Here is a 14,548-nt window from a genome sequence, read left to right on the forward strand (position 1 = left end):
AAGAGTAGTAATAAAGAGGTGTTCTTCACTAGTGAAATTCGGAGATTTTGAATCGTTACTGTTCATGAAAATATCCTCAAATCCGTCGCCGAAGTTGGATTAGTCGCTGAAGTTTTCAACAAATTGAAATTCAATCAACTTGCCGGCGATTATGTAAGCGGTCATGCCACCACCAGTTCTTCTGTGCTTAAAAACGTTCATCCCTTTATTGCTGGTTACCAATTCGGATCAGTTGGAGTTGCCCACAGTGCTAGTACAGATACATAGCCTAATAATCCAAAGACATCTTCTTCACTGTTGTTTTCAATTTCCACCATTTTGATGTTATTATTTTTTGTATTATTTATATAACCCAAATTTACACTGTATTGATACAAGTGGTTTACCCATTAGGAGAAAAAAAAATGCCGGGAGAAACCAACTAGTTGGTTCAAACTCAAATTATTAGTTGAGAGGATCAAATGTGGTTAATTTTTGTTCTCATTATCTGATATAGAAAATAAGTCTGGGTCCAAGTCCGACTCGAAAAACTTAGATTTAGACAAATCAAAAGAAATTACCCCATCTTTGTTGATCACCATTTCAGGATAAAATACTAAAACATGTTCGCTTCCTAAACCAAATTAAATTCAAGATTTATACATCTACGACTTGACAATCTATTGAAGAAAAAAACCTATCCTCCAAGATTCACATATACAAAATAGTTCATAAGTTTTCCTGGCCAAAATTACAAAATCAAGGAAGAATACCATTTTGTAAATCTCAAGATCATTCATAAGTTTCAGCTTCAACTATCTTCTATCCATAAATCCATCAAAAAACCAGCCCAACCATCCTAACGAGTGAAATGCTTACAAGTTACTCTTTGTCTTCAGAGTCTGAAACAATTTCTGCAGCAACCTGAATTGTGTTAGGAGCAGGTCTCTCCCTCAACGTTTTCTTAGTATCGACTTGGTTTCTGGTTTCAGCATTAGTATGTGTGGCTGTCCTCTTACTTCGACGTAAGCCTACTACTTCATTTGTTAATAAAGCTCTCTTTTTCTGATTTCGAGTTGTTAGACGTGTTTGACGACTATGTCCGTTGTTTTCCTTCTCTGAGTTGGTAGAGTTCCCATCACTTTCTTTATCATTTGAATCTTCCTTGTCACTTCCGCTGCAGTTTTCATCTTCTCCATTAATATTGTTGTCATAGTTATGATCGTTACTGTCATCTGATCCACCTCCTCCTTGGAACTTAGCATCATCGATGTCATCTATATCTTTTTCCATGTTCTCGGACGAATCACCCTTTTTGCCTTCCTGTTCATTATCTTTGTCTTCGTGCTCTTTTTGTTGGCGAGTACTCTTTATTTTCCTAGTTCACAATGCAAACAAACACAAGTTAGGGAGAAATTATCAAAATCGTATAAAGTTCTAGACTGAGAATCACAACATAGTATGAGAAAGATAGAAACGGAACTGCAGAAATATAGCTAAGCATAACTTACTTGTTTAGTTGTATAGCTTCGTTAATAGATCGATCATACGCATCTGCAATTCAAGGGCCAAAGATAAGAAGATGCTTTATTATAGCGAGAAAAAAGGGACGCGGGAGAGGTCATTCACAGCCAAATAATTTCAAATGAACTGTTCCCTAATCTGCCAGAGGGTAGCTTGATTACAAAAGCGATTAGTTGTGTTAATTTAAACAGATGAAGCATCTGAAACTTATAAATGTCAACGAATTGATTTAGTTTACTACTTTGGATCGTCATGTACGAAACAAAACCAATTAGAAACCTAATTGCAGAACTAAGAAGTGGAACATAAGCTATGATACATGATTTAAGCTACCCACCGACTTGTTCAACGTTATACGTTTTTGGGGCTACATTGAGAACGTATATATTATCTCGTAAGAGTGATACATATATTGCACAATTCTTCTGTCTTAATGAAAAGAGATAAGGTAAATTTCAGGTGTGGGATATTTATTTACGACAAAGGACTCATAAAATTGTAACATACTAACATTAACATAGCAGGAAGAGAACAGTAGAACACTTTGGAGAGAATCATCAATCGTTATAATGAAAGTTTCTATCTTCTACTGCAATGACAAACTAAGTTTTCTTTAAGGAAGCTAATTGTCGTATACTCATATTTAATTAAGAAATAAAGAAGTATCATTTACCCAAGTAAGAAATAACAACAGAATAACGTACTCATGTTCTAGAATCCTGAACACCATATATTCCTCTTTTTGTCGCATAAAATAACATTTGAAAGCGCAGACACGTAGTCATACTCAAAACACTTCATTTTTCATTCTTGATTGTTTTAATCAAATTGCAGCAGAATATACCATAGATTTGGAATGCGAAACATTAGGAATTTCATATTGTTTATTAACAAAATTAGAAGTAGTGAAATAGTAATATATTGGAGCATCTATTTGAAATTATATCATGGATAAAAATCATGGATTCTGTTTCTTTGGAGAGAGAAATGTGGACATACCAAAGGTATAACAGACAGGTCCACGATTTCGCCGCGTTCGAGAATATCCTGTTTGATGAGAATTCAGGAAACCATTCAAAAGCATAGCTTGCTTTTGCTGACGTTTCAGTGCCATTTCTTTCTTCTGTGAAAGAATACAGGTAGCAGTATAGTTAACAAATGATAATGGAATATAGATATATGTATTGTCAAAAGGATTTTTTTCTAATCCGTCAAGAGGATACGTAGTATATAAGTTTACTAATTATACAAATTGGTTCTATTTCTACTTGGGAAAGGTGATGCAGAAAGCATACCTTATGAAGCCTAAGAAGAACAGGATAGATATCATTCTCAATAACCTTCCCAACAGAAACTTCCGCCACAACGTTGCTAGAAGTGAGTGTATTCTGCCATGACCAGAATAAAAGGCTAAACAATGATGTTTTCCTTCAAGCAAAATACAAGCATGAGGAACTTACTGCTATTTGCACAAATTCCTCAAGGTTAGTTGCCACTGTTTCCCATTTAAAATTGTAAGTTGGTTGTATAAATCGTCCCTTTCTCTTCCGTGAGGGAGATGGAGTTGGAGATGAATCAACTGCAGTTACTTCTTTATATAATCTATAACCAAGACTTGAATCTCCATCATACCTTTACCAGAATGAAGAACAGAAGAAAGTACAACAATGATTAGCATAAAGTGTGCTACTAATGTTCCATACCAAAAAGGAAGGATCAAATTAGACTCCAAAAACTTACCAGTATACAGTTCCTTTTCCATCTTCACCTAACCTATCTTTTCTGAATGTAGAAAGTTCCGTTCCATTTTTTACTTCATCATTCATATAATTCACTACGTCATCTTGCTGTCAAAAAAAAATTAATGGGATATAACTACATAGTTCGGTGAGGATTATAAGCAAGGGTATATAAATCTACATTACGCAGAAAACATAATCTTTTCAAGCAATATAGCAACAACCCACACACATGGACCCATAATATCTACATGAAACCCACAGAGAAAGAAAGTGATTAATTTACATGAGCACGGAGTTCGCATAGCGCTTTTAGAATTACTAGACGAACTGTTGGATCAAGGTCCTTGTACTTAGATATCTCCTCTCTGCAAAATCAATACAATAAGACAAACAGATGCCTATTGCGGACTCAAGTTGCATGACAAACCAATATCAGTACTAAAAAGAAAGAGTGATCCATGCTTACCCAGAGGCTGCAGCAGATAGTGGAATCTCTCCTTCGGCCATCTGCTCCAAAGTCAATTTAATCGCATAAAAATTCAAGAAAGGGGGAACTCGATAAAATAAACTTTGTGCCAGAATAACCTACCCATGGCCACCACATTGCAAGTTTCTTGCACAGTATTGTAATCCATGCATCAGAGACAGACAAATTCTTGTTCACAGGCGGTATCCCCTGATAAGAATATATAAGCTCAAATTAAACATAGGTTGAAAAAAAATATTTAAATATCTCATTCACCATTACAGAGGAAGTACACTATGGACTATGACATGTTAATTGTTTTGAAATATTTTCAATGCCTGAGAATGCAGATCATTCGTGCAAATATAAATGGATGAGAGGATTTCAATGACAACCAGTATCTGCGGACCTACATGTTACATGCATAATTCCTATTTTCTCTTAGGTTTTAGCTACAATGAAGGCATAAAAAAAAAAAAAAAAAGTAAACATTGCCTCAGAAAGAGCGAATCTGTATTAAGTGCCATATGCAAGGGGTACCTCATTACTACCCCAGCGTATAATACTTAAAATCAGACTTGCTAGTTGCTACTATCTTATATTTCTCAACGGATGCTACTGTTAGGAAATCAGATTAATTAAAAAAAACACTTACTGAAGGAAACAATAAGAACTTAATGATATAAGTCCAACCCCTCTGACAAATCATAAAGCAAGCTTAACCCTATGTAACTCAAGCTTGCTCGAAAACATGCTTCTGGTCTACTGGAGTAACAGACTTTAATTCGTTAACCTTACACTTAGAAAGAAGAAATCATAGAGCACCGAAGTTCCCATATTCTAACGCTAACTTTAATCACCTTGTATTCGCCACATTGACACAGTTATACTAACAGAGTTCTATTGACACGGACAGATCAACACGCTACATTTTCCCTGGAATCTTACATCTAACAAGAAGTATATACGAGCATTCCATAACATTTAAAGTGGAGAACGTCCCAGGATCTAAAAATGGCTGCAAAAGTTCATAATCAACTCTTTCCCTTGAGAGATTTTGGTTTCAAACCAGAAACCCACCACAAATAGTGGAATGTGCTTTGTATACCGTCATTTGCCGAAAACTTATCAAGTAACTTGAGAAAATCACATGTACTAGTAGAATGCTTCTAAACTTAAGATTTGAGAACAAAGTGAATAAATCAAACTAGGGTAATCTTCAAATATGATACTAATAAAAATAGAAGTTCACCTTCAATAAAGAAATATGAAGCTGTGTCAGAATATTGTTAGGGTTAATAAGAGCCGTTTCAATATCTTCAGCCGACATGTCTAGATTGATCTCAATCACAGACTTAAAAACCTTCAAGAAAAACAAACAGATATAAAATCAATAAACCTAATTTATCAAAACAACCCATGAAAAGAAAAATACAAGAATCAATCTTTACATGTAAGAAATTAAGAACAGAAGCTAATTCCCAACGTTGACGAAGTCGACGACGAGCAAGTTGAGATTCCGAAAGAGAAGAAATGGAAACAGTTTCTGATTTTTCATCAATAGGAACTTCATCTCTAAGAAACCCCTCTTTTTCTTTTTCCATTTTCTTCGGAGATTTCTCTCTCCCGCCCTTTTCCGCCATGTCCGTGAAGAAGAAAAGGGTCAAACTGTTTCAAGTTGAAGAAGAGAATAGAGAGTGAAGAAGTGGGGAAGAGAAGGGAAGAATGAGGGTTTTGATTTGAAGAGAGAAGATGAAAAGGGTTACGAAAAAATAGTAAAAAAGGGAGGGAGATGAAGAACTATCTCCCGCCAAACTTAAAATATTTCTACCCTAACTATGGGTTCTTAGTCCAATCTGGGTTAGTCTCTCAGAAAAAACCCAATCTGGGTTAGTGAGACTCTAAAAAAAAATCCAATCTGGGTTAGGGTTAGGTTATAGTTTGTTTGGTGTTCTCTTTTTTTTTTTTTTTTTTTTTTTTTTTGAATTGTTCAGCGTGTCTCGAACCCTTGACCTCTAGAATGGAAGACTATACCTCTTACCATTCCAACCAAGGAGTGTTGACTGTTTGGTGTTCTCTTTCCCTCTGAATATTCAATCAAATAATTACATACAACCAATTTCTATACATTCTTGACCAAATCAAAAAGTTAAATTTACATTCTATCCTGTTAACCAAATATAGTTATATGATTTAGGGCAACTCCAATGTGGGGCTCGGGCTCCCAATTTTGGGAGCCCTTGAACTTTGGGATCCCCGGGGCTTTTCTCGATTCCAACGTCGGGCTCCCAACCGGGGCTCCCAAATCAAAATAATATACGTGTGCGAAATTTTGATTTTAAATTTCGACTATAAATTATTAGATTTCGACTATGAATTAAAATGTGATATTATTCAAGAAAGATAAACACAAAAAAAATAAAAAAAATAAAAAATTAGAGAAAAATACTTAAAAATGAAGTATTTAAAATAATAAGAAGATTAGAAAAAAAATTAGTTTAAAAAAAAAATTAAAAAAAATTAAAAAAATTAAAATGAAGTGGGGTGGATCCCCTTTTTAGGGGATCCACCCCAAATATGGCCGTTGGAGCTCCCAACGGCCATATTTTGGGGGCTGGGAGCCCGGGAGCATGGGGCTCCCGGGTTGGAGGCAAGGGGCTGGGGGCTGGGGCTCCCAAATTCAAATTGGGAGCCCCAGCCCCCTATACATTGGAGTTGCTCTTAGAATATTTGGTTGTTTCCCAATGAGCAATGGAAAAACAATTGAGTTTTAGAGCGAGGGATCTCCCTTCGCCGGATCTTCCTCTTATGCTTTCTTTTTTTGCGTTTTCTTTCTCTTTTTCTCTCTTAAATTCCTGATTGATCGAGCTATGGTGGTGTTCTGAGAGGGGGTTTAGGCCTCAAATCTAGTGGTGCTTTAGAGGCAGGGGTGATGGGGTTTGGATGGTGGTTAGGGATGGTTCCTGTTTGTAGGTGAAGATGGTTGTGTGGAGATGTGAAGGAGATGTCAGTATTTTAATGGTGATGGTGGTGGAGTCGTATTTTTGTGGTGGCGGTTGCAGTGTGGAGTATTGGAACAAAGAGGATTTGTGGTGGTGGTGGTGGTAGTGTGGGGTATTGGAACAAAGAGAGTTTTAATGGTGGTGGTGGTGGTGATGGGTTATTTGATCTTTGTGTGGGTTATGGTGGTTTAGTCATAGTGGTGTGTCATTATGGAGGGCTCAGGGCAGTGGTGGTGGTGATGGTCCGGCGAGAGGAAGATTATTTAGTTTTTCAGTATACTTTGGTAATGGCGGCGGTTTTTCTGGTGACGACGGCGGTTTTCCGGTGACGAAGGCGGTTCTCCGATGACGATTGCGGTTTTCTGGTGACTACGACGATTTTCCGGTGATAGCGGCGGTGGTTCTTTTATTATTATTATTGTAGTATTTGTCAGACCTTTAGGGTCTCTCTTTTCACGATCTTTAGGATCTTTTTGTCGACCTTTAGATACTTTGCATTTAAAGGTACGTAACTTTCATAAAATTTTTAGAGGAGAGAATAAGAATTATCGTCCATGTAAAATCGTGATTTTATCACTTATGAACAGAAATGTTTCGCTTGGCTTCAAAAAAATAAAAAAAAAATTTATTAATCATTTGAAAGATAATACTTGTAATTCTATTTCAAATCATTTTGTTTATTGTTTTCTTCTAAAATATCCCCTATTATAATCTCTTCTTTAACTCAACTAAGTTATGTATTAGTTCTCATCAAAAGCAGTTGATTCTTGTTTAAAGCCGTAATAGATCTATTTTTATATCCTCTTTTACTATTTTCCTATAGAATTTGAAAAAGAAATGATGGACAATAACTAGTATCACAAACAAACTACATCCATTGATTTTTTTTAACTACATATCATTTTTCAAGACATCAGACACAGGAAACACACCCTCTAATATATCCAACACTATATTTCTAACAAACACAATGTTCCACATAAAACATTTTTCATTTCCCAATTTTACCCCTAAGTTTAACCCCCAAAACTTTTTCCATCTTTGCCAACACAGCTTGATTAGGAACAGCTTTCCCACTTTCATATTCCTGTACTACTTGAGGTCTTTCATTAATTTGCTTAGCCAAATCGGCCTGACTCATCTTCTTCCCTAACCTCGCTTTCTGAATCGCCAGTTTCACCTCAGTTGAAACACGATCTAAAGCGGCCGGTTCAGCCGCTTCATCCAGTTTCTTTGCATTTACCACCGGACCAACCGTTTTCTTGTTCGAACCACCATCAAATTTCTTCACCGTTAGAACTGGACCACCGGTTCGTAGAGCTTGATTAACAACTTTTGGGTCACGAAGATCTTGAGCTTTGGGTCTTGATTTGTGAAGAACTACTGGTTCCCAATCTTGAGATACTGGTCCTGGAAATCTGCTAGGCATTCTTAAGATTCTAGAGAGAGAAAAAGGGTATGTAATTTGGATTGAATTTTAGAGAGAGAAAGTAAATACTGCAAATGATCAAAGATTGGTAATGGGAAAATTTAGGATGAGAAATGGGATTTTTATAAGAGAAAAAAGAAAGCCTAGAAGGTTCTGTGCTTGATTTTTGTTATTTTGAAGTGGAAGGTTGTCATTGGGTTTCTGGAAGGTTCTTGACGTGAGAATTTTGATTCAATCTGACGGTCAGGATTGCAGAAAGACGACCACTCCTTATTCAAATTATATGGGCTGATGGGCCTTATGGCTTTCAACGTGTTGGGAAGTTCTAAAGACACCCCCATCCGGTGCAACCAATTTTTGTGGGAAAATTTTATTCACACACTAAAACTGTTATTCGCGCCTTTGATAAGTGTAAGAAGCACATCTTTCCCTCGCAAACTTCTCTTCATATTTAAGGACATTCATATAAATCCATTAATATGAAGTACTAATATAATTCGTAACAAACAAAGTGTGGAAGAAAAAGAAAATCAAAACTAAAAAAAGAAAAATACTCCTACAACTTATTGTATGGATGACTTATTTTCCAATTTTACCCCTAAGTTTAACACCCAAAATTCGTTCCATCTTAGCCAAGACAGCTTGATTAGGAACAGCTTTTCCACTTTCATAGTCTTGAACAACTTGAGCTCTTTCATTAATTTGCTTACCCAACTCGGCCTGACTCATCTTTTTTCCTAACCTTGCTTTCTGAATCGCTAGTTTCACCTCACTCGATACACGATCTAAAGCGGCCGCTTCACCTGCTTCATCTAATTTTCTAGCGTTTACAATGGGACCAGATGTGGGTTTCTTGTTTGAACCACCGTCGAATTTCTTAACGGTTTCGACTTGGTTTCCTGTTTGAAGAGCTCTTGTGACTGCTTTACGATCAGTGGGTTTACGTTTTGTGGTAAAAACAACTGGTTCCCAATCTTGTTTTATTGGGTCTACCCAACTGCTTCCGTTTGACATTGTTGATAGAGTAAGTGTTACTGAATACTCAAGAGAGAAGATTGATATTGAGGCTGATGAGTTGAGAAAACTTGGAAGAGTTATGTCTATTTATATAGTAGTAGTAGTAGTAGTATAATCTTTCTTCCTAATCCTATACTACTTCTGATTAATAGTAATTTCATAATTTAATAAGAATTAGAAACTCTTTTCGAAAATATGGAGAATTACTAAATAACATTGATTTCTAATTACCTCAACTACTAAATTTTATATACTTTCTACTTTCCAGTTTAACTGACCTTTTTCTTGTGGTATTCTATGTGGAAAAGAAGAGCTTTTAGTCTTTTACAATAATTTACAAATAAGTAATTTATAATAAAAGTACTGTATAAGATTGTAACAATTTAGTTAAATTAATTACTTGTATTTTTTTCACTAAAATTTTAATTTATCATGTAATTATATATAATAAAAGTTATATTCCGAAACAAATAAGTATAGTTAGTAAATTCGGTTAATCAGTCGACGGATTTGAAGAAACTCGTCTTTAAATGGGACGGGTTTGGGAGTTACATTTCACCTTGATTTATTAGCGGTCAGCCCTTCCACCTCGGTTATTAACGAGATGGGGACACGACACCCGCAACTGAACTGACCCAATCCGTCTACACACCGATCGGACCGACCCTTAGAACAGATATCATAGCCTCAGTCTAGGCCCGTGCTAGTTCAGGGGCCGCCCCAGCCACATGCTTTCTTTTAAGTTTCTTTTGAACTCATAATATTCTTCAATAGGTCACAAACTAAGTAAGTCACCGTCCACTATGGTCATCATAATATTTTAGACCAGTCGGTGCAAACCCATGGCTAGTCTAACCCGAGAAAATGGGTCGAGCTTGGGGCACCAGTCCATTTGACTAAACCTTCTGCAAGAGCAAAGCGGAGAAGAGAGAGATAGAAATGGTGGTCTGAGCCCATGGCAGGGGTGGTGAAGAGGAGGGAGAAACATCAGTTGGTGACACATTAACGCCCACCTTTCACCTTCTTATTGACTTTTTGTTAAAAACAAGTAAGATTCAATACACTATACACTAATGTTGAATTTGGTTGCAGGATTTTTAAGTAGGATTCTTATCAAAAGTGAGATTTGGTAGGAATCATGAATCCTTGGTCTGTTTGGCACCAAGAATCCTAGGACTCGCGAATTCTAAGGATTCCTAATTCCAAAATTTGTAATGGACCAAAATCTCACCTACCCCTAGGATTTGCTAGGGTTTTAGATTAATAAATCTAAATTTCAAACTTAAAATCAAAGAAAAAATATTTCCTTCTGCAAAATAATTATTTTAAATTTCAAAAATATTTTTATTTTTCAAAATTTTTTTTTTCAAAAATCATTTTTTTCCGAAAATTATTTTTTCCGCCAAAAATCATTTTTTCTAAAAATCTGATTTTTCGGACAACCATTTTTCGCCCGAAAATCGATTTTTCCCAGATAAGTTTTTTTTTTTCGAATATCAATTTTTTTTTCCAGAAAACAGATTTTCCCTTAAAAACTGCTTTTCCTCCAAATCCGTTTTTTTACTGAGAAATTTGTTTTTTTTTTCTCGAAAAATACCGAAAACTGAAATTTTATAAAAACATTTTTACTTGATAGAGACCGTTTTCTTTCCAAATAAAAAATGATGCTCGAAAAAAAAGTTTCCGAAATAAAAAAAAAAATTTCGTGGATTCATGATTCCGTCGTCCAAACACACCATAATTATAATGTGTATAATTTCAAATAAAAAAATTATAATGTATATAACTTCCTAGGTGAAGAACTAGAAATAATCAACATAAAGTTGCCCCTGGCAGGCGTCCTCAAAAGGTTCCTGGACACTCCCATCACCGACAACCTCTCCAATAGAAATAATCACAAAAGTTTATCAAGTTTCACTATAATCAATCGGCCCTGAAATAAAAGACCCAATAGAATTTACCAACATCCATGGTCAATTCTACGACGATTTATGTAAGTTATTTTCTACAATTGTGAGGTGGTAGGTCTATCAATGTCACTTATGAATGCAATTTTTTTTTGTTGAAAGCTTGTGAATGCAACTTCATTATTACACATAACTCCCTCTTATTTATAGAAGGCTTTTTTACGAAGCTACAAATATATATAGGATGTTAATGCATAAAGAATTCTAAATATAAAAAAAAAACAAGTATTCAACTTGTTTAAAGAAAAATAACCATTGCTTTATAACAAACTTCATAATAACAAAGAGCTGACTCATTTCAACAAAAAAAAAAAAAGCAAAGAGCTGACTCAAAAAAAAAAGTACTTAACAATATTTATCTTTTGTCATCATAAAAGAAAAAAACAATATTTATCTTTTATATTTAATAAATTTATTTTCCGATTTTACCCCTGAGTTTAACTCCCAAAATTCTTTCCATCTTAGCTAAGACAGCTTGATTAGGAACAGCTTTTCCACTTTCATAGTCTTGAACAACTTGAGCTCTTTCATTGATTTGCTTACCCAACTCGGCCTGACTCATCTTCTTCCCTAACCTTGCTTTCTGAATAGCCAGTTTCACCTCACTTGATACACGATCTAAAGCGGCCGCTTCACCTGCTTCATCTAATTTTCTGGCGTTTACAATGGGACCAGATGTGGGTTTCTTGTTTGAACCACCATCGAATTTCTTAACGGTTTCGACTTGGTTTCCTGTTTGAAGAGCTCTTGTGACTGCTTTACGATCAGTGGGTTTACGTTTTGTGGTAAAAACAACTGGTTCCCAATCTTGTTTTATTGGGTCTACCCAACTGCTTCCGTTCGACATTGTTAATAAAGAAACTGTTACTGAATACTCAAGAGAGAAGATTGATATTGAGGCTGATGAGTTGAGAAAACTTGGAAGAGTTATGTCTATTTATATAGTAGTAGTAGTAGTAGTATAATCTTTCTTCCTAATCCTATACTACTTCTGGTTAATAGTAATTTCATAATTTAAAAAGAATTGGAAACACTCAAACCCCTTTGAGAAATATACAGAATTAGTACTAAATAAGATTGATTTCTAATTACATTAACTTCTAAATTTTATACTAGTAGTTTCTACTTTGGGGTTCAACTGACTAATAGTAATTACATTAACTTCTCAATTTAATGGGCAATTTTGCCCATTAAATTGCCCAACTTTCCTTATTTAGAAATAAAAGCGGTCCCTACCGTAGTCAAACTTTGAAAAACTCTTGTCTTTTAGTGATTCCACATCAGCTGGCAATTTAATGGGCTAAAAACTGGGCACTCTAGCATCTCCCTTTTTCTTGTGGTACTTCTCAATGAAAAAAGAGCTTTAAAATAATTTACAAACAAGTACAATATATAATAAAAGTACTCTATAAAGTCCAAGTTCAGTCCAGGATGCCCCACGTATGGGCTGACCCAATCCACATACACACGGGCCGAGCCAAACCTTTAGAACAAATACCATAGGCCCAGTCCATGCCCGAGCCCGTGTCAGATTAGTCACGGGCGACCGACCCACACTTTTTTTAATACTTTTCTAAAAAAAACTCATATTATTGTTCAATAAGTTACAAACTAATGTAGAGTAATGGTCCACAATGGTCAAACATATATAATATATTAGAGGGTCAAATATGGTCACAATCATGTTTTTACTTTTTAGAGGGTTAATGTCAAAATGATTTTTAAAGTGGTCCAATATGATTTTAGATAATTTAATGGTCAAATGGATATTTTAAACATTAAAACAAACCATTTTGAGAGAGTTCAGATAGATACTATAATATTTAGATACAATGTCGTTGTTATTTTGCACATAACCTACCATTTGTTGTATTATAGTACTCGCGATATTATCAATCATATAATATCTCGATACATATACATCATGATACATATATATATAATGTACATAGACATATCGAATATATAATATGTTAAAAAAGATAAAAATAAAAAGAAACAATGTGAAAGGGCTCAACAAGCCTTTAAAAAGGTTAGCCCGTCGGGCTACATGTCGAGTTCCGAGCACGCCTGAGTTGGTGGGCTAAAAGGTTAGACTAGCCCTTCAAACCCATAGGTAAGCTAACCTGAGAAAATGGGTCAGGCTTGGGGTGCCAACCCGTTTGACACCACTAATTGAAACCTTCAGCAAGAGTTTCGTTGTCGACGAGAGGTAACAAAGGTTTGAAGAGAGAGATAGAGGTGGCAGCCTGAGTCAGTGGCATTGGTTGTGAAGAGGAGGGAGAAACACTGGCGGGTGACACCACCTTTCATATTCTTATTGACTTTTTGTTAAAAACATGTGAGATTCAAAAGAATATGTATAATGTGTATAACATCAATAAAAAGTTGCCCCTGAGCCCTAGGAGCCCCGAAAAGGTTTATTGACTCTCCCATCACTAACATCCTCTCCAATAGAGATCGTCACGACACCAAATTTCACTAGAATCAATCAGTCAAATTCTGGCTCCGCTCTTGGTTATTAACAATAGTAGTGTTAGTGAAGGTACTGGTGGAGGTGGAGGTAGTGATGAAGACGAAGATGAGTGTGAAAGAGAACTGATTAAGATATAAGAAAGATGTTGATTGTAGTAGTAAGTGTGAAATGATAAAGTTACTTAGACTTTCTTACTTAGAGGATAACATGTTTCATCATCTGGATAAAAAAAACAATCCACATGGTAGTCAAACTTTGAAAATAAATTATCTTTTAGTGAAAAATTACGCATTATGTCATTTCTAAGTAACCCTCTAAGTAATTGTAGCGTCTCTAAGTAGTTCTGGTGATGGTAAAGAAGATAATTAACCAAGTCAAACATGATGTTGTGTGGCCATATAAACCTTTTCTACCTATATAACTTTTTATTTTTTTTGTATAATTTCCAAAATAGTTGTTTGGGTAAAATACTTATTCATAATAACCAAAAAATCAACTGTCTTTTTCTATTAGCTATAAATTGTCAAACAATCGTGATACTATGCCCGACACATCTCCCAGCTGAATCCCGACCGGGTCGGGGATGTGTCGGGCGGAGCATCTTTGTTGATTGTCAAAATATTAGTATAACAATAGGTACAGTTTAAAATAGTATTGGTAATTAGTATTCAAGTCATTTTCTTTTTTCTTCATTCCTGAGATAGCCTTCTGCATTAAAACTAACGGTCTCTCTCTAAAAACACAAAATTTTCGCGATATCTTCTTCCTGATTCTTTTTTCTTCCTGATTTAGATGAAACTTTAGGGTTTATGCATTAAAATAGGTAATGGCAGCGGCTTATGGATTTTTGGAGAAGTTTCAGCTGTAGCTAAGTTGAGAAGAAGTAAACCCTAGTTCTTTCATCCAATATGAAATAAGGAGTGTTCTATATGTCCAATCGGTTTTG

General features: G+C 35.4%; 2 protein-coding genes and 2 pseudogenes across 2 annotated transcripts; all 4 read right to left on the minus strand.

The window, feature by feature from the left end:
- Positions 1 to 549: 549 nt before the first annotated feature.
- LOC147539664 (DDT domain-containing protein DDR4) lies at positions 550 to 5,670 on the minus strand. Its single transcript, XM_086643703.1, has 11 exons — positions 5,163 to 5,670; positions 4,964 to 5,074; positions 3,835 to 3,921; positions 3,712 to 3,752; positions 3,529 to 3,610; positions 3,244 to 3,350; positions 2,964 to 3,135; positions 2,799 to 2,891; positions 2,503 to 2,626; positions 1,491 to 1,533; positions 550 to 1,357 (listed from the first exon to the last, which is right to left on the minus strand). Exons 1-11 carry the CDS (start codon positions 5,352 to 5,354, stop codon positions 862 to 864), a joined length of 1,548 nt encoding a protein of 515 aa, XP_086499829.1. The 5' UTR covers positions 5,355 to 5,670; the 3' UTR covers positions 550 to 861.
- Positions 5,671 to 7,568: 1,898 nt separating this feature from the next.
- On the minus strand, positions 7,569 to 8,297 carry LOC147539665 (multiprotein-bridging factor 1c-like). The gene has a single exon (XM_086644710.1). It carries the CDS (start codon positions 8,140 to 8,142, stop codon positions 7,705 to 7,707), a length of 438 nt encoding a protein of 145 aa, XP_086500836.1. The 5' UTR covers positions 8,143 to 8,297; the 3' UTR covers positions 7,569 to 7,704.
- Positions 8,298 to 8,721: 424 nt separating this feature from the next.
- Positions 8,722 to 9,156, minus strand: LOC147539666 (multiprotein-bridging factor 1c pseudogene; annotated as a pseudogene).
- A 2,382-nt stretch (positions 9,157 to 11,538) lies between these two features.
- On the minus strand, positions 11,539 to 11,973 carry LOC147539667 (multiprotein-bridging factor 1c pseudogene; annotated as a pseudogene).
- Positions 11,974 to 14,548: the final 2,575 nt, after the last annotated feature.

The sequence above is a fragment of the Eschscholzia californica genome, unplaced genomic scaffold (genome assembly GCF_041429995.1).
Source record: "Eschscholzia californica isolate CP2 unplaced genomic scaffold, dmEscCali1.0.p SCAF_5, whole genome shotgun sequence".
NCBI lineage: Eukaryota > Viridiplantae > Streptophyta > Magnoliopsida > Ranunculales > Papaveraceae > Eschscholzia > Eschscholzia californica.

What these genes read in the sequence shown, in the direction of transcription:
- LOC147539664 (XM_086643703.1), bottom strand. Translation starts at nt 5,354, where the DNA reads ATGGCGGAAAAGGGCGGGAGAGAGAAATCTCCGAAGAAAATGGAAAAA. An exon ending in TTCATATTTCTTTATTGAAG is followed by an intron (nt 3,922 to 4,963) that starts GTGAACTTCTAT and finishes TATTCTTATCAG; the next exon opens with GGGATACCGCCTGTGAACAA. An exon ending in CTATCTGCTGCAGCCTCTGG is followed by an intron (nt 3,611 to 3,711) that starts GTAAGCATGGAT and finishes TTGATTTTGCAG; the next exon opens with AGAGGAGATATCTAAGTACA.
- LOC147539665 (XM_086644710.1), bottom strand. Translation starts at nt 8,142, where the DNA reads ATGCCTAGCAGATTTCCAGGACCAGTATCTCAAGATTGGGAACCAGTA.